At 36.4% G+C, this 18,561-nt stretch overlaps 2 protein-coding genes across 10 annotated transcripts in view; one reads left to right on the top strand and one right to left on the bottom strand.

Moving 5' to 3' along the window:
- si:ch211-267e7.3 (ADAMTS-like protein 2) overlaps positions 1-9,684 on the top strand; it is a 67,588-nt gene extending 57,904 nt beyond the window's left edge. For 6 of the 9 annotated variants that reach the window (XM_039734795.1, XM_039734796.1, XM_039734797.1 and 3 more), the window contains 6 exons: positions 1,381-1,594; positions 1,748-1,903; positions 4,591-4,761; positions 5,395-5,571; positions 7,238-7,382; positions 8,574-9,684. In XM_039734795.1, the coding sequence (XP_039590729.1) occupies positions 1,381-1,594; positions 1,748-1,903; positions 4,591-4,761; positions 5,395-5,571; positions 7,238-7,382; positions 8,574-8,692 (982 nt within the window). In that variant the 3' untranslated portion in view covers positions 8,693-9,684. Of the gene's footprint in view, positions 1-1,380; positions 1,595-1,747; positions 1,904-4,590; positions 4,925-5,394; positions 5,572-7,237; positions 7,383-8,573 lie in introns of those variants that run through there. The other 3 variants (XM_039734798.1, XR_005630453.1, XM_039734799.1) reach the window with 3 other exon arrangements.
- A 5,056-nt stretch (positions 9,685-14,740) lies between these two features.
- LOC120514339 (putative ferric-chelate reductase 1) overlaps positions 14,741-18,561 on the bottom strand; it is a 44,827-nt gene continuing 41,006 nt past the window's right edge. Inside the window, exons 15-17 of the mRNA XM_039734659.1 lie at positions 17,178-17,321; positions 17,070-17,092; positions 14,741-16,132 (exon numbers count right to left, since the gene is read on the bottom strand). Coding sequence (XP_039590593.1) covers positions 16,043-16,132; positions 17,070-17,092; positions 17,178-17,321 — 257 coding nt within the window. The 3' untranslated portion in view covers positions 14,741-16,042. The remainder of the gene's footprint in view (positions 16,133-17,069; positions 17,093-17,177; positions 17,322-18,561) is intronic.

An 18,561-nucleotide genomic window follows, 5' to 3' on the forward strand; every position in this document is an offset into this window, starting at 1 on the left:
TTGAAAAAATGTTTATGTAAGTATTTACCATAATACATAACATTCTCAGCCCTGTTTAATCCAATTCAGGGTTGTTAAATGTAATAGTCTATCCCAACATCACCGGGAATGAGGCAGAGAAACAGCCCAGTGCCCGCTCACATACATCCATAATGGGTCAATTTAGAATTGCCAATTAACACACCTTCAGGATGAGTGAGGAAAACCGATCATCTTGCTGTAAAATAAACACGATGTAATTAGTACATTTTGAGACAGTATAGGTTGAAATCGGACTGATGTCATTACATGCTAAACTGGCCATGTCTTATGCACGGTATTCACTCCCTTGTTCCAATACACTATTCCAGTATCATAAAATCTGCATATAATGGTATGTAATAATTATTTTCAATAAAAACTACTTTTTAACTCAACTGGGTGACAGGCTTTTTTGTTACCCTGAGTGTCATGGCACTAATAAAATGAAAACAAGAGACAATGTTAATTTTGATAATTGCTAAGCCAGACTGAAATAAAACTAAATGTGGCCAAGAGGAGAGAGATTTCTTTGCTTCATTTAAGATGTGGTGGTAATTTATGTTGTCTATGAAATTTAGTGATGAACAGATTTAATCTCTAAGGTACTTACATTGCTTAGAAACATGAGTTGCAGGTGCACATTATATTGACTGGCATTGTTGATTTAAAGGGAGAAGGGAATATACTGGTTTGAAGGCCTGCAAATGGTTACATGATAGTTAAGATATGACACTAACATCAAAGAGTAAGCAGCCATAGGTGTAAACATACTGTTGTCTTCAACAGTGCCATTGATTCCCAATAGGAATTTAATAACCCAAAAATCCCAATATGTGCAGGAGTAATTTTTTAAGAAGTTGGTTTAAAAGAAGATTAGCAGCTGAAGTGTCTTCTCAATAGCAGGTTTTATAACCATTACCTTATATTATGCCACTTTATAGAATACCCTTTTTGGCTCTAGCATACTCTGATATTTCAAGTGCAAAATTTAAAGTATTTATGCTAAGAAATGCTATTTGACCTGCTTTAAATGCTAGTTTATAAATTGATATGAAGCCATATAAGCTTTTAGACAGTTGACTGTAATGTTTCAGTGTGAAATGTAATGAGAATTAATTTGGCAATGATGTAAAGTGAATTTTTGTTTTAATTTATTTTCTGCATTATTTACTTGAGTAATTGGAAAACAGGAAACAAATTTAAGCTTACTTTGATTTACCACTTTTAGCTAACTAAGTTCCAGCCAAGCTATTTAAAGTGTATAAATGGGATGCAAATAAAATGAATAAGATCAGATAAATGTGGGTTAAATATAGAGTAACAGGATGGAAAAGTACAGTGAAACTGTTGCTAATACAGATGGGAGACCAGCAGATGGAGTGAGTGCTCACGGACATGTGGAGAAGGCTATCAATTTAGAACTGTACGATGCTGGAAGATGATGGCACCAGGATTTGACAGTTCGGTGTATGATGAGCTTTGTAGGAATGCAGAGTCACCAAGGCCCATCGAGAGGAAGATGTGCAGGAACAAGGGGTGTGGGCCACAGTGGGAAGTCTCAGAATGGTCAGAGGTAACTTCACATTGTCTCTTTTCTCCTTTTAAATCAATAAAGTAAACGATATGATTCAGATAAGTTTCTTTAACAATTATGTCAAGGACTAAAAATAAATTGTGGGTGTGAAAATCTCCTACTGTGACTGTAGATATATTTTCCCTTTTTTAGTGTTCTGCTCGTTGTGGGGGAAAGGGAGTGATCAGACGAGAAGTGCGCTGCTCTATGGAGGCTCATTTATGTGATCAGTCTTCTAAACCACTGGGAGAGAAGGACTGCGATGGGCCACCTTGTGATAGACGATGGACTGTATCAGATTGGGGCCCGGTGCGTTGCCTTTTTTGTTTTTTGCAGCTTATTTTTTAAATTACTTTTTTAAAATTACATAGTAATTTTTCTTTTGGCAATTAATGAAAACTTTGTTCTTTCATCTTATTAAATTGAATCTTGTTGATTTCAAAGCAAAAATGCCACTATTCAAACTGTTATTTTTCTTTGTGTGTGTGTACAATTACTACAGAATTTCTTGTCAACTGGAATTATCAACCTTGGCTCAACCTTTGTAGTTGATTACACATGATAAATTCATAATTTGAAAAATATAAAATGTGTATGATAGGCTTCTCAGTGGCACAGAAGGTAAGATTGCCAGCACACGGTATTTGGATGTCAGCTTCTTTCTCCATTATGTGGAGTTTCCTTGATCTTACAATGTTTACATGGATTTCCTCTCCCAGACAAAACATAGTATGTGACTATAAACCAAAATCTGGTGTGACCATTTATGTGAGTTTGTCAGGCATTGGACAAACATATCTTTCTGCCTTGCATGCTGTGCTGTCAGGATAGGCATAAGCACCCTATACTGTGCTAAGGAGGTTCAGGGAGATAGGTAGTCTCTGATAGACTTCATTCCTAAGCACCTTGAAAAACCAAGAATAATTTATCTCTCTATTATAAAAAAAATCTTGGGGAGGCAGACTAGGGAGACAAGACATGATCTTCTCAGAATACAATTTGAAGTCCCATGAGAGACACTTTAACTTGCTCACAGCTCTTAAAACAATGACAAGCGACAAGCAAAACACGCAGCTCGCAGCAGTGATCCGACCACTTCTCCTTGTGTGCGTTCAGCCACCCTAACCCTCCCTCTTCACAGCACGAGCACCAGAGACATGAAGTAGCAAAAAGGACAGCCGCTCTACAGGATTTAAAATGATCGACGGGCAGCGCGACAGCAGCTGCATCCCCTTCACAACGCGAGCAGCGTTATACGTCCTGTGAGAAAGAGATTTAACCACGCCCGGTGCTGGAAATAAAGGACAAGTATTGATTTTACAATATCACATGAGACAAGGCAGTGAACCATCATTTAAAACAAGTCCACGGACATCTAACCTAGTTGTTGGATTGCTTTTGGCAGACACGCATCATGTGCTCCCAGTTCTTAAAACAAAGACATATGACAAGCAGAACAGGCAGCTTGCCAGCAGCAGAAAGACAGCAGATGATCCGACAGTATCTCCTTAGCGTGCGTTCAGCCGCCCCCCCTTCACAACTCAAGCAGCGTTATACGTCCTGCGAGAAAGAGATGTAACCATGCCTGGGGCCGGAAATAAAGGACAAGTATTGTTTTTACAAAAGTTTTTAAAGTAAAAGTGAAAATAATGCATATGTAAAATTCCGATGAAAATAACAATCTCTTTAAATTGTATATCCGGTAAACCAAACACGGGGGTGAGTGAAGCGAGCAGGGAGCGGAGCCCCCTAGTATTATATAATCATAAATAATGGTTTTTACAGTGTATTTAATGAAAACTGTAAAGACTTAGAGGCCTATTTATTGATGGTGTAATAGCACTTAAATACTTGAGCTAAAGAACAATGCAAGTAAGTGAATGCTCAGATTTGTAAGCATACATCTTCATATTCCTTAATTTACAAATACTGCACATCAGAATTTCCTTTCAACAGCACTAATTTCCATTTCCTCTTTTATAATTTCATGGTATTCCCACACCTGCCAATAGTTGTAACACCCCTAGCATAACCGTGTTCTGCCTCTAGGTACTGTATACCTCCTGTGACACTCAATAACACCTTTCAGAGATGACCAACTTCCCTATCCTGTCTTACTCCAAAAACAACAAGAGTTCCTTAACCAAATCCTGCTCAGATCCTTAACCTGCCATGGGAAGGGAGCTCAGCAACCTTGTGGGGTCACGTCATTTCCTTTAGTCTTTTGTGCTTTTGGACATTTCCTGAAACTTATGACTATAACTGGACTGGAAAATCAAGGGCTTCTTTCTGTTGTACACTTAGTTTAATATTTTCCAGCACTAATCCATTACTTACTGTCTTAATCACCTCTGCCCTCTCCCATGAACAAAACCAAACCTTGCATATACAGTACTTACTGTTGGTCAGCTGATTCTATCTCACCTACAGAGTGCAAACCACTGTTTTACATAAATTTTCAAATTGCTACTTTTGAATGCAAATTTTGACAATGAGAATCCTAGTTTTGGCAACCTAGCACATGCTTTCAAGGAAAATAAGCGTGCATTTCTAATCTAAAATATTTCATTCCATGTGAGTTGTTCACAGGCCTAATCCATGCACTTTTTGCTGCAGTGTGATATGAAGTAAGGGAGGGCACCCTCAATCTTGCATTCTGTTTCTAGGATCAAATCTTTGAAGAAGGGTTAAGTGCGACCCTATCTAGCATCATCATTTAAACCTCCAGAATGTGCTAGGACAATAATAATATAGTATTATAATATTTATGATGTGTTATGATTTCTAGCAGATTTAAATAAAACTGTAATACAGATATAAGAGGAAAAATCTTAATAGTTGATCAGTACAGAAAAATCGTTCTTTTTACAGTATACTTTATTGGTACATTTACATGACTGAAAATGTTGATCAAATGTCTACATATAAATAGCATGATTGATTTTACTGATTTGTTGTATAAAATAGTAAATTAACTTTCTGTACATTTTCTTTAGTGTTCAGGAATCTGTGGAGAAGGACAAATGACACGCTATGTAGCTTGCAAGAACAGCAATGGAAATATCATCTCTGATACTCAGTGTGATCCAGATCTCAAACCCCTGGCTGCATACCCCTGTGGTGATAAAAACTGCCCAGCCCACTGGGTGAAACAAGAGTGGGAGCAGGTTAAGTGTAATCTGGATTGTGGTGATATTTGTTGAGGAGATGATAGCAAACAATGGAATTGCTAGCAGGTGATTCTGTAATATCTTCCTTTTTACAGGCCATTTACAGGTAATGGTGAATAGATATGTAGATGAAACTGGGTCAGAGAAAAAAAGGGCAAATGTAACTATTACATCTTTTAATTCTGGATTATCCTTCTTTAAACTAACTTTTTTGCACTAGAATGTCAGTTGATAAAAGATTAACATTTATTTACTAAGTATGACTTCATCAAAGTACATATATAATATTTTAGATGCTTGGTACTCCTAAAATAAACATTTAATCTCTTTTTCTTCAGTGCTTAATTAATGAACACTAAAAAATGAGAAATCCTAATGATAGCTTTTATTAAGATTGTATTTCACCATTTTATTTATTAAAGATTTGATTATAAAGTAAAGAGGCCTGTTTAGTTTATTATTGTAAGTAAGGGGTCAGCTTATACAAATAGTTGTCCTTACAGTTTTAATGCTTAAGTATGCTCTATGTGAACCTGTCAGGTTCACATTATTTATTAGCTTTAGTTTTTTTTGTTGTCGCTCTCTGTCTCTTCCGACATATGTTTTATATTATTCTTCTGTGCCATGCAGTGCAATGCCACTTGTGGTAGGGGTGTAAAAAGAAGGCTGGTCATCTGTGCTGGACTAGAGAATGGTGTCTACAAGGAGTTTCCAGATCAGAGCTGTAATTCAATACCGAAACCTGAAGAGGAAGCTGCCTGTTTTGAGAGACCATGCTCCAAATGGTTTACCACTTCCTGGTCCCAGGTAATTAATGGCATTTGAACCACCTTCTTAAACTTACAAATTATTTCAAATCCAAACCTTTGCACTGATTAGCATATGTCACCACCACTAAAGTATAATTTCCACCAGAAACACTTCAATTACGTCAAACTCCTGTTTCATTAATTTGCTTTTTTTTTTTCATGAGAAACAGTGAGATGGCATTACAGATTTCAAAAAAATGGGTTTATCATTTTCTTCAAATGTTAACTTATCCATTATCAGGTCCAAGGACAAAAGAAAACTACACTTAATAAGAACAAATCTAAACAAGAAAATAAGTAGAATCCCTAATCAGATTACAACCTCTAAATAAAAATTACGTTACTGGTATGAATAAATATGGTAAAGTAGGTGCATGTGAATGTGCCTTGTAATGGTTTCGTGTCCTGTCCAGAATTGGTTCTTGCCATGTCTGGTGAATTACAGGCAGTAAACCCCATGCACATCGTATATGCAAGATAACATGATGCAAATCTGTGAAATTTATTTTCTAAGGATCATTTCTAGTCTAACACTGGAATGTACTTATCTTAACGAGCTTTGTGAAGGTTCAGAAAGAATGTCAATAAGGAAAAAAGTTCAACCTAATAACCGAGTATAACAGGCTAATCCACTTCTCACCTTCACAATCTGTCCTAATGCACATAATTGTCAAAAGCTTTTGATCCATGTTAAAGAAAAATCCAGAACATACCTAACTTGTGACTCATTTAAAACTAGCCTCTGTTTTCTGAAGCAAGGATAACCACAAAATCGGAAATATCAGATATTCAGATATTCACCCGTATCATTTAACTGAGTGCTGCCAGCATAGTCTTATTAAGCAGGTATGAGAATGTTACGTGATTTTATGTTCTTTTAAAATTAAGTTACATCATTAATTACTCCCTGATTTTTCATTGACTTTAATTGAAAGCTTTTATGCTCGTTCTGCATATAACTTTTGGTTAATATTTTTAAGAAACCAATTTTAAGCATATACAGTATTCTCATGTGTGACAGTGGCATGATAATAATAATAGCAATAATAATAATGATGATGATAGCAATAATAACCTAGTTTCATTTACTTACCTGTTGTTAAAACCGGCAAAGAAAAAATTGTTCGCTATTGTAGAAAAAAAAAAGCTAATGAATGTATGTTACACTGGTCAATGTGAAATAAAAAATGTTTATTCATAGTATTTATTCAGGTTGGTAGGTTTCTGTGTCAAGCTTTTTATATTGAAGCGCATCCGATCTTAACACTTGCCCCTCTGTTGAGGCATTATAACCTAAACAGCCATTTCTGTCTCAACAATTCGAAAAGTAATAGAGAAGCGGAGCCAAAATATGAATGCTGACCTCTTGATTTTGGTAGAATGCACATTTTCAAAAAATATTTCCTGTACTAAAATTTCAAAATTATCTGTTTAACTTCTCTTTCTACATTAGAATTTTAGATTTTCTGAATTACTTAGAACCTGTATTACAGATTTTCATTTTGTAAATTTATAAATTTCTGAAGAACATAAAAATGTATGTTGTTTAGTACTGAAGCAAGAAAATGATGTGACTGAGAATAATTGCTTTGAACAAAAACATAGCCAGTGGTGAACACTGTTATATCTAGCAAATCAAAACTGTTTGCATCATTTAATCCAAGTGCAGCAAAACGTGTGGTACTGGAGTAAAAGTACGAGAAACAAAGTGCTACCAGGGTGAAGAAGTTGGCCATAGCTGTGACACATCAACCAAACCAGAGTCTCGACAGTCTTGTGAAATCCAACCTTGCCCAACAGAAATTCCAGGTATGTTATTTGATAGAATTTCAGAAAAACAACACAAACCATTAAATTATCCATGCAAAATGCTTACATACATTCTACTGACCTTACGGTAATGCTCTCTCATCATTTTAGTTACGTGTAGTTTGTTTTTTGTGGAGAAGAAAGTATATCAGCTATGTCAAAATGTTTTATATATAGAAGCGATTTTTAGTTCGATCAATTAAGATTATTGTGTATAGTACCCCTTATTAAAGATTTGTGGAGCATATTTATTCTAATTCAAATATACCGTGCAGTAACAGGGAAGTGGCAGTGCAGTGTTTACATATAATCATTTGCATATCTATTTACATAAACAATAGGATTTGCAAACTTTGGTTAGCATGTAAAAGAAATCATGCTAAGACATGGATATTCCTTCGTTCTTTGCCTTATGCTATGATCATTATGTGACATTAATTTCTCCATGTGTCCGTTATTCATGTTTTCTGTATTCTGCTGTTGCCTTTACATTGTGCATCTGGAATCGGCACCAAAAGGAACAAACCAACACAGTGGGTTTAGCTGGCAAACCCAGAAAACCTTTCATTGTCCTTTTTCTATAGAAATCCCATCCAACTCGTCGTGCTCTTTGTGCCACAAAAGACACCACCATATCTCAACATGACTCCTTTGCTCCGGATTGTACCTCTCCTTGCTTGTCAGCCCTATCCTTTTTTTCTTTTCTTTTTTTTTTAATTACTGTCCCTCTCTCTTTCTCTATTTTGCTCTTTCTGAATGTATGTGTCTCTGGCAGTGTTAAGCTGCCTACTCGGGACTGGAGGCTGCATACCAGTCGGTAGTTATCTACTAATGATCTACTAATGAGATATGTGGACATCAGACACATGGAAAGCCATGACCAGCTGCACATCACAAAAAATATATTTAGATAGATAAATACTTTATTAATCCCAAGGGGAAATTCACATTTATATATGGATGAGCTTAATTCATTAATTAATCTTATAACATTCTTTACTTAAATTTTAATCTAATTGCCTATTAGCATATCTAATACATGAGTTGTATTGCTTTTAAGTTTTAATATCACTCCTTATTACATTTTAACATGCTTAATAGTATGTTAAATGGTGAAACCTAAATTTTTAAATCCACGTTTTTCCATCAAGTTTCCTTTTAAAAAATAACAAGCTGTCTTTGTTTCTGTAGATGAGGCCTGCCAGGACAAGGCTTCTGCAAACTGTGCTCTGGTGCTGAAGGTGAAACTGTGCACTCATTGGTACTACAGGAAAGCCTGCTGCCAGTCGTGTAAAAACAAAAGTCCTTAAACCACAGGGTCAGAGAATGGAAACAGCATGGGCTGAAGGCTTGAAATAAAACATAAGGAACTTTCAGAATACCTGGACACTGAACGAACCCAGACATGTGAATCTGAGGATGAACCACTGTGTCTTGCACAATTAATTTGTTAGGCCACTAACAGAGGTCAACAAGTCTTATAGTTACTGCTGTTTGCTTCCAGGGGCGTACAAGAAGCCAATGGGAAAGCATCTGTTTGCTGAAATGTAAGGTTTGTATTAGCAGTGATTGTACAGATTATAATGCAACACTACTAAGTTTTGATAAATGTGCCAAATGTTATTCAGATACTTTAAAAGGCTTTTCAATATATTTGCTTATCCCATGTGTACTAATTGTTTCCGATTATGTACTGTATGTGTTTGCCCCAGGTTAACACAGATATAAATGAAGGATGGATGAGCAAACAAGATTTGAAAACTATTTTGTACTTGTGTCAAAATGAGTTAGGTATTTGTTCTAATTAGTTTTGAAAATAATTGTAGTAGATTTCCCAGATTCGTTTGAAAACAAATTGGTGGTGTAGTATAAATGAATTGTAGGATTATTACTATCTCATTTTATTGGGTGAGATCAAATCTCATGTTTAATAATAACATTGAACTGCTGTGAAATATATCTGACTCACACCCATATTAGGATTTTTTTTATATATTAAAATAATTGCATTTTGTTTTCAAATAATTTATTGGGTTTCCAGTATTTTTACAAGGCTGTTGCCTTTAGACAATGCTAACTTTGCATGTTGCAGGGTGATTCTCTTTAACAAGAAGTGTTAGCTGCTATACCATCACCTGGCTTGCTCAGAGGAAGAACTTTTAACTGTAAAGATTACAGCAGGGGGAGCATCAGTGCTGAAAATGTTGAGTTACTGCTCCCATGCAAAAAGAGCTAGCAGTGTTAAATCTGATTTAAAAAAAAAAAAAAATTCCCAAGATTCAGAGAGAAATGTCTCTACGGGTCAACATCTTTTTTTTTGGTTTAGCCAGTCAATAAATTGTGGAAGGCAAAGTTTATTAAATGTGCAGTTAAATAATTTTTGGTGCGATTTTTAATTTTACTATCAGAAAAAAATAGAAACCCATATGTTTTCTGTAACAGATCAGCTTGAATATATTATCCATAAGTATTTAGTGCATAGAATACTAAAAACATTCCCAAGTTCTATTTTAATAGTAATATTTGCATATTGGTGTGATATTTCCACATTTATTACTGAAGGTGTGTTTACTTTTTTGAATACTGCAAATTACAGTACTCACCTTTGAACAAATGAATCCTATGACAAATTGTAAGAGTCTTTCTTTTGACAAAGCCTGTTTTATGTATTAAATATGACTGTCTACAAGTGTCCATGTGTTCTTTTATTCTGCTGCACTGTGGTAAATGAATTGTTGGACTGAATTATCAAGAATTTTTTGACTATTAACAATTTTTAATAAATATTTTCTAAAGAAGATTTCTACCTCTGTTTTTCAGTATCATGCAAGGGCATTCCTTTACCCTTGCTATTGATGTGACAAAAGTGGTACAGCTTGCATAGCTGAGGACTCCAACACTTACAGTATTTTTGGGTTGGATGAATGTAAGTAGGAAGCAAGTCACTTGGATTAGCTCAGTCGAACCAGGACTTTTCTTGTTCCACAGAGATTTATTTCCTTCAAGAATGAATTTAACTGGAGTTTTATTTTTCCTCTCCTCTGCTGTCAACTGGTTATATGTTTTGTTAGAATTTAGAATAGCATTATATTGATTAAATTTTAGATATTAATGACCTCTGTGTTACCATTTATAAATAATAGTGGCAGAGTACCTAAACGACTAGAGCACAATGATTTTATATATATATATACAGATATATTCCCAACATTATATTATATATATGCAAAAGATAATGGTGATTTGACCGACTGACTGCACTAAAAGAGCTGAGGTCTCATTTTTAAAACTGCGTGGATTCAAGTGTGAACATATGCTTATGCCAAAAAACAGGAAAATGTGTATGCCAAAAAACATCTGATTTATAAAACCTGCCGTACACACATTTCCATGCAATTTTATTTTTTAAATCACAATTATCTTGTGAATGTGCTTCTAGCTCTGCCTGGTTGCCACCATGAAACAACCATACATGGACTATGCTAATCAACCTTATACATATGCAGTCACGATGATGCAGACTTTCATTGGTTAGTAAAGCAGCCTCCCATTGGATCGAAAACCAAGGTCCTGACTCTCAGTGGTCATTAAAGATCCCTGGACATCTTTTGAAAAGACTAGGGTTTATCCCGATGTCCTTCATGACTTCTTCTATACTGGCCACCTAATCATCCAGTCTCTAACTGGCTAAATATCTCTCACCCCTTCACTACTTAACAGCTCATGTGTGGTGAGGATACTGGTGCCAAAATGGGTGCTGTCACGTCATCCAGGTATTGCTCCACATTAGTGTTGGTTGAAGTGGCTCCCCACTCACTACATAAAGCACTCTGAGTAGTGAGAAAAGTGCAGTGTAAATATAAAGAATTATTATTATACTAGCCGACGTCCGCTGTAGCATACGGCGGTGTAAGAATAGGAACGGAAAACGGTGAGAAAGGAATTCAGAAATCAAGAAGAAAGAAATACTTCTTGAAAGACGCAGTTGTGAATGGGTGTTTTGCTGGACATGACAGATAATGAGTCGAAAGATCTAACCCTAGAAAAAGCCACCTACAACTGACCGTGGCTGAAGACTGGTTGTTGTAGATTAACACAAATCTCGTGTTTGAAGTAAATGACAATGGTAGCATGGAGAATCTCGGAAAGAGCTTGAATTTCAGCTTCACCACCATAAACTCCAGATGTTGCCATGTATTGATAGTACTCATGACTTGTTGTGATAACTCGACTTGCGTTGGAAAGAACAACAGGAAGAACGTCTCCAAATCTGTCCCAATGTGATGTAACGAAATCTACTGCCCTACGTCGTAGTGAGAGTGCATTGCGTTCGTCAACCGTTTGTGTCAAGAAATAACCCACTGATAGGAACAGGCTGTTGCCGGATCCTGGAATAGAGATAAAGTTGTACAAAAACCGGTCGACAGAGAAGATACTGTCGTTCATTTTATAACAAAGGCTTAGGAAACAACCGTCGAAGTATAACGAAAATAGCAAGGAGCGAAACCAATGCCAATGGTCGAGAGAGTACCTTCCTGTAGCAGGCTACGGAAAAGACTCCCAGGCGCGCAAATGACCGAACTGAAAGGTCACGCGGTCAGGCTAGATATAGGGCGGTGACGTGACACCAATGGGGTCATGAGAGAGGAGCGGGGAACACGGTAGTGCGAAGAAGGAATAGGAATTGAGAAAAGTGGTGTGGGGGTGTATGGGAGACCACAGGCAGCATGGGGAAGGGTTTGGAAGAGGAGGAATAGGAATCGAGAAATGCCGTGTGGGCTGCGTGTGGGGAGGAATCAGTTTTGAACAGGAAGAAGGACAAACCAATAGGAATCGAGAAATGCCTTGTGGGCTGCGTGTGGGGGGGACCGGTTTTGAAGAGGAAGCAGGACGAACCAGAAGAGAAATATATATATGAGATCACTAGTCATCTTCTTCCACAATCACTCAGTACCTTTTAATTCTGTGCACCAATGGTGATATTCATGGATTTCATGCCAAAATTTATAAAGTAAAGCATAGGAAACTGACATCTTGTTATAGAAAAATTAGGTTTCAAATTTTTCACATTAATTTGGGTGGTCAAATGTTAGCTTTTTAAGTTATCAAGAAGACTTGTCAGCGAAACACAATTTAAGAAAATTATGTATGTTTTAAAAATGTATTGTAAATCAAGCACAAGAACAAATACTTCATGAATAAATCAAGCTTCAACACTCCTGTACATAAGAAGTACACTTAAGGCTAATTTCTTTTAAAGGGGTAAGTCATATACTGTTGTTTATTTCTGGTCATGCAGCTGCAAGTGGAGGTGTAAGCAGTGATACAAATTAACTTTTGCAGTCTATGGACCAAAAATGATGATGATACTAATTATAAAGAAAATGATGCTGGATATCAAGAAGAGAAGGAGAGTGAGGACAGAGCCAAAAATCAAATGGTGGAAGTTGAAAAAGGAAGCCTGCAAGGTTTAGTTCAGGGAGGAGGTTAGGCAGGCACTGAGTGGCAGTGAAAAATTACCAGACAGCTGGGGAACTACAGCAGAAGTTGTAAAGGTTATAGCAAGAAGGGTACTAGGTGTGACATCTGGAGAAAGGAAGGAGGAAAATGAAACCTGGTGGTGAAATGGGTATGTACAGGGGAGTACACAGAGGAAGAGGTTGGCAAAGAGGAATTGGGATAATCAGAGAGATGAAGAAAGTAGACAGGAGTACAAGGAGATAAGGCACAAGGCGAAGAGAGAGGTGTCAAAGGCTAAAAAAAGTGTATGATGAGCTGTATAAAAGGCTGGACACTAAGGAGGGAGAAAAAGACCTGTACTGATTGGCTAGACAGAGGGACCGAGCTGGGAAAGATGTGCAGCAGGTTAGGGTGATAAAGGATAAAGATTGAAATGTACTCACAAGCGAGAAGAGTGTGTTGAGCAGACGGAAAGAATACTTTGAGAAGCTGATGAAGAGAATGAGAAAGAAGGTTGGATGATGTGGAGATAGTGAACCAGGAAATACAATGGATTAGCAAGGAGGGAATAAGGACAGCTGTGAAGAGGATGAAGAATGGAAAGCCCACTGGTCCAGATGACATACCTTTGGAAGCATGGAGGTGTTTAGGAGAGATGGCAGTGGCGTTTTTAACCAGATTGTTTAATGGAATCTTGGAAAGTGAGAGGATGCCTGAGGAGTGCAAAAGATGTGTACTGGTTCCGATTTTTAGGAATAAAAGGAATGTGCAGAGCTGTAGTGTCTACAGAGGGATAAAATTGATGAGCCATAGCATGAAGTTATGGGAAAGAGTAGGCTAGGTTAAGAAGAGAGGTGATGATTAGTGAGCAGCAGTAATGTTTGCTCTGAGGGTGTTGATGGGGAAGTATAGAGAAGGCCAGAAGGAGTTGCATTGTGTCTTTGTGGACCTGGAGAAAGCATATGACAGGGTACCTCGAGAGGAGTTGTGATATTGTATGAGGAAGTCGGGAGTGGCAGAGAAGTATGTAAGAGTTGTACAGGATATGTACAAGGGAAGTATGACAGATGCATTCAAAGTGGAGGTGGGATTACATCAGGGATTGGCTCTGAGCCCTTTATTTGCAATGGGGATGGACAGGTTGATAGATAAGATTAGACTGGAGTCCCCATGGACTATGATGTTTACTGAAGACATTGTGATCTGTAGTGAGAGTAGGGAGCAGGTTGAGGAGACCCTGGAGAGGTGGAGATATGCTCTAGAGAGGAGAGGAATGAAGCTTAGTAGGAACAAGAAATTATGAGAGGGAGGTCAGAGGAGTGGTGAGGATGCAGGGAGTACAATTGGTGAAGGTGGATGAGTTTAAATACCTGGGATGAACAGTACAGAGTAATAGGGAGTGTGAAAGAGAGGTGAAGAAGAGAGTGCAGGCATGGTGGATAAGAGTGTCAGGAGTGATTTGTGACAGACTGGTACCAGCAACAGGTCTACAAGATGGTAGTGAGACCAGCTAAATTATATGGGTTGGAGATGGTGGCACTTACCAAAAAACAGAAGACAGAGCTGCAGGTGGCAGAGTTAAAGATGCTAAAATGTCTATTGGTTGTGACAAGGATGGACAGGATTAGAAATAAGTACATTAGAAGGTCAGCTCATGTTGGACACTTTAGAAGGTTATCTGTTGTGGCAACCCCTAACAGGAGCAGCCAAAAGAAGTAAGATTGGACCAAAAAAAAATCAATGACTGCAGTGTGGATGTTCTGGTATATGAAACACGAGTTCATTTACTTCTGTGTAAAAATGAAATAGAATAGAAACTACACATTTCTGCCAGTATTTACCACATAATGTAAATAAATAAGAAACAAGCTTAACCTGCCAGATAATAGATTACAGAATTAAATAAAGAAGACATCTCATTTACTTTATTTACAAAATGATCAGACACTTGGCAATATAATGGCTAAACCTAAAACCTGCAGCCACCAAGCATCCCCAGGAACAAGACATGACCTGCACCATCATTTACACCAAATGCCTTTTGCATTACATTTTCTGAATATGAAACATTACACTTTCTTAATAGTACTTTTGTCTCTTTGATATTTCCATTCATTTATTTTATACAATTTTTATTACAGTTCCAGTAGATGTAATTCAGTATCGGTCGTATAACACTTAAAAAAAGATTTACTACTGAGATTTCACATATAATTTCTGTTGGCCTATCAACTCATTTTATCCTTTATCCTATAAAATATTATTTAAATAAATGTTACAGTAGTAACACAGCTGATAAGGCTTGACTGGGCACTTCTCATTTAATTTTACAGTATTGGATTATCTTTCACATCTCTTTTCCATCCATTTTATAAATATTACATGGGTTGATAAGCACACTGTGTCCCTTGACATTTAAAACAATTGCAGAGGGCCATTGAACTAATATTTTTTGGCAAAGGCAGCCGCAACATTAATGTACTTTTCCAGTCGGTGCTGTAAAGTTTTAATTCCCCCTTGGGGACTAATAAAGTACAAGTATATCTAATTCCTGCATTGAAAAGTCCTCCAACCATGCCTTCACAGCATGCTTCACCTCAGAATCGCACCGAATCTCCACCCAGGTTTTTCTTACATTTCACAATAAATGAGTCGATTGGATCATGTCAGGAGAACAGAGTGGGTGGCAGTTCTAATATTGCATTATGAATTGCAGCTACTAAAAACTTGATCATGTGAACAGGAGTGTTGTTGCGGTGAAAGAAAGTAAAATGTATGGGTCAGCTTTCCACATCTTTTAGTTTTTATGGCATCCTATATTAACCAACAAACAGGAGATCAATGCAACTTTGTGGCTATTAATGATAGGGTTTGACAATGCTACACATTAAATATTAAAGATCCTCCATGCATATGGAGCAGAGCAAGTCAGGCACAGGCCATGCTGATTAGCTATCATATACTGTACTTATACACAGTAGACAGTATCAGAGCTAAGGTAAGTGAGCCTATTATGAATGTTTATAGCATGTATATACAATATTAAACATTTTATATATACTGTTTGCATACTGTATATCTTTTTTAAATTAACACTTTAAAAATAAATAATTTCTATAGTCAAATTGTTCAGTGAATAACAAGTAAAAGAAAAACATTTTTTTTTTATTCAGGTTCCAGGCTCCACTGTGCAGTTAAGCTTATGTTTGGCCAATTCCAGCCAAAAGAGCAATCATAAAGCACAAATTTACCAGAATATAAATAATAAGTATTAGTGGCTCCAGTCGGTCCTAAAAGAGAAATTCATTCTGATTAGACAAATGCACTGTTAGCGCACAGCAATAATAATATTAGTAGTTGTAGCAATAGTACTGTCACTTGAACAGAGGATAGTGAAATTACTTGGAAATCTGACCAACATGCAACATATTAGCACTCTCTGGTGACATGATAAAGAAGAATGTATTAATATATAATGATATTCTCCAGTAAAATATAAAACAAAAATCAAATCAGTTATATTTTTTCAACTGTGATGAGTAAACCAATCCAGAGTTTTGGATCTTCATTATATAATTTTGATTTTCTGATGATATAATTAATCAATACAATGGCTAATGGTAGCCCAGAGGTCAGTGCTGCTGTCTTACTGCTCCAGGGTCCTGAATTTCAGTTCTGATCTGCTTGTTGGTTATGTGGAGTTCACATGTTCTCCTCATGTCTGTGTAGTCTTTTCTCTGGGTACTCTGGTTTTCCTTACACTTTCCAATTGTTAACTGGCAACTCTCACACAATCTTGTACAGATGAATGTGGTTGTGGGAGTAAGCGTACGCTCCCTTGGACCGGCACTATGTCTGGGGTTGATTCTTGCCTTGCATTTTATGCCTCCGGAATTGGATCTAGACTACTAAGACAATACAATTATCATTAATATTAGCTGTCATAAGAATGTTAACTTACAAATAAAAGGTCCTTTCATCTATTTATGGAATTTGCTTACTGCATTGAATCATTGCTTAGAGCTACAGCCAACCCTAGCAGCACTGGAACAATTTGGAGGTCCTCCCACTCAGATCCACATTTTTCTGAGATGTGGGAGCAAACTTTTGTGAACAAGAACATGCAAAAAAAATGATCTAATTAGGAATTGAAACCAGGACCCTGGCTAGGCAAGGCAGCACCACTATTATACCAAACCAAAATGGTGATAAGAAAAAAATAATTACCTTGGAAACATTTTCATAAATGGCTGAAAGAAAAAGGAAAATATTAAATTGATTATTTAAATTGAAGATGGACTACATTTCTTGTTCAATCAAAATATTCATCTTTACCTTTAGTCTTTAGGAACTTGTTGACGTCTAAAATGATGATGATTAAACATTCCCATCCAAAAAATCCGCCCATGACTTTAACTGTCCACTGAGTAGAAGGGCTAGATGAACTGAGCAACTGCAGCCCAAGAAATATGGTGGCCACTGTAATGGTAAAAAAACAAACAAATGTGAAGGGGTATTTTGATTTTTTTATTTTTTTTATTGATGTTTGGATTCTTTAAAGTGTAATAATAAGTAAAGTAGCCCCGAATATACAACCAATAAAGACCCAATATAATTTAAATATTATACATATACAGTGTTTTGCATAATACATTGACAAAAGTACACAGGACAAATGCATGAAGGAAAATGTGAACAGTGACACATGTGCTCAGCAATGTTTAAACACTTAAAGTAATGTAAAACCCATTTTTCTTGATTTCATAGAAAATAACCTTACAACATTCAGTTGTGATATATAGACCTGTGATTGTCATTTTACCTTTAAGGATATATATATATAAAATGTATTAAAATATATATATATATATATATATATATATATATATATATATATATATAATATATATATATATATATATATATATATATATATATTTATTTATATTTCATTAAAATCTAAATAACATTCCATACATGCTAGTCAAGTTTAACAAAGCTGGTTTGAAACAAATTGACCCCTACCCATGAGAAACAGAGCTAGGTCAGCAGAGTAGCACTTTAATAATTGTAAAAATATGCAAATAAATAAATAAAGTTAGATAGAATAGAAAAAGAGGGGAGAGAATCCACTTCCTCAATTTAAATACTTATTCTAAAATGTTATTTATCAGATCAGGCCAGGTTTTGAAAAAGTTTTGCACAGATCCTCTAAGTGAGAACTTTGATTTTTTTCCAATTTTAGATAATATATAACATCAGTTATCCACTGATTTTAATTAGGTGAGTTAGGATTCTTCCAGTTTAGCAAGATAAGTCTCTGCGCCAATAGTGAAGTAAAGGCAATCACAGTTTGTTTGTCCTTCTCCACTTTAAGCCCATCTGGAAGTCCACCAAACACAGCTGTTAATGGGTTAGGAGGGATTGTGACACCAAGGCTGTCTGAAAGGCATTTAAAGATTTTGGTCCAGAATGTTGTTAATTTGGTGAAGGCCCAAAACATGTGGGCCAGTGAGGCTGGAACTTGATTACAACGTTCGCAGGTTGGATGTTGGCCGGGAAATACTTTGGACAATTTTAAACAAGACAGATGTGCCTGATTTGAGTGAAGCGAGTGAATTCTGTGCATTGCTACCTTCCACTCCTTTTCTGAGATGTTGAGTAAGAGATTCTTTTCCCACTGTACTCTTGGATCTTTGAAAGGGAGGGTCTGGAAAAT

Source organism: Polypterus senegalus, chromosome 14, assembly GCF_016835505.1.
Source record: "Polypterus senegalus isolate Bchr_013 chromosome 14, ASM1683550v1, whole genome shotgun sequence".
Taxonomy (NCBI): Eukaryota; Metazoa; Chordata; class Cladistia; order Polypteriformes; family Polypteridae; genus Polypterus; species Polypterus senegalus.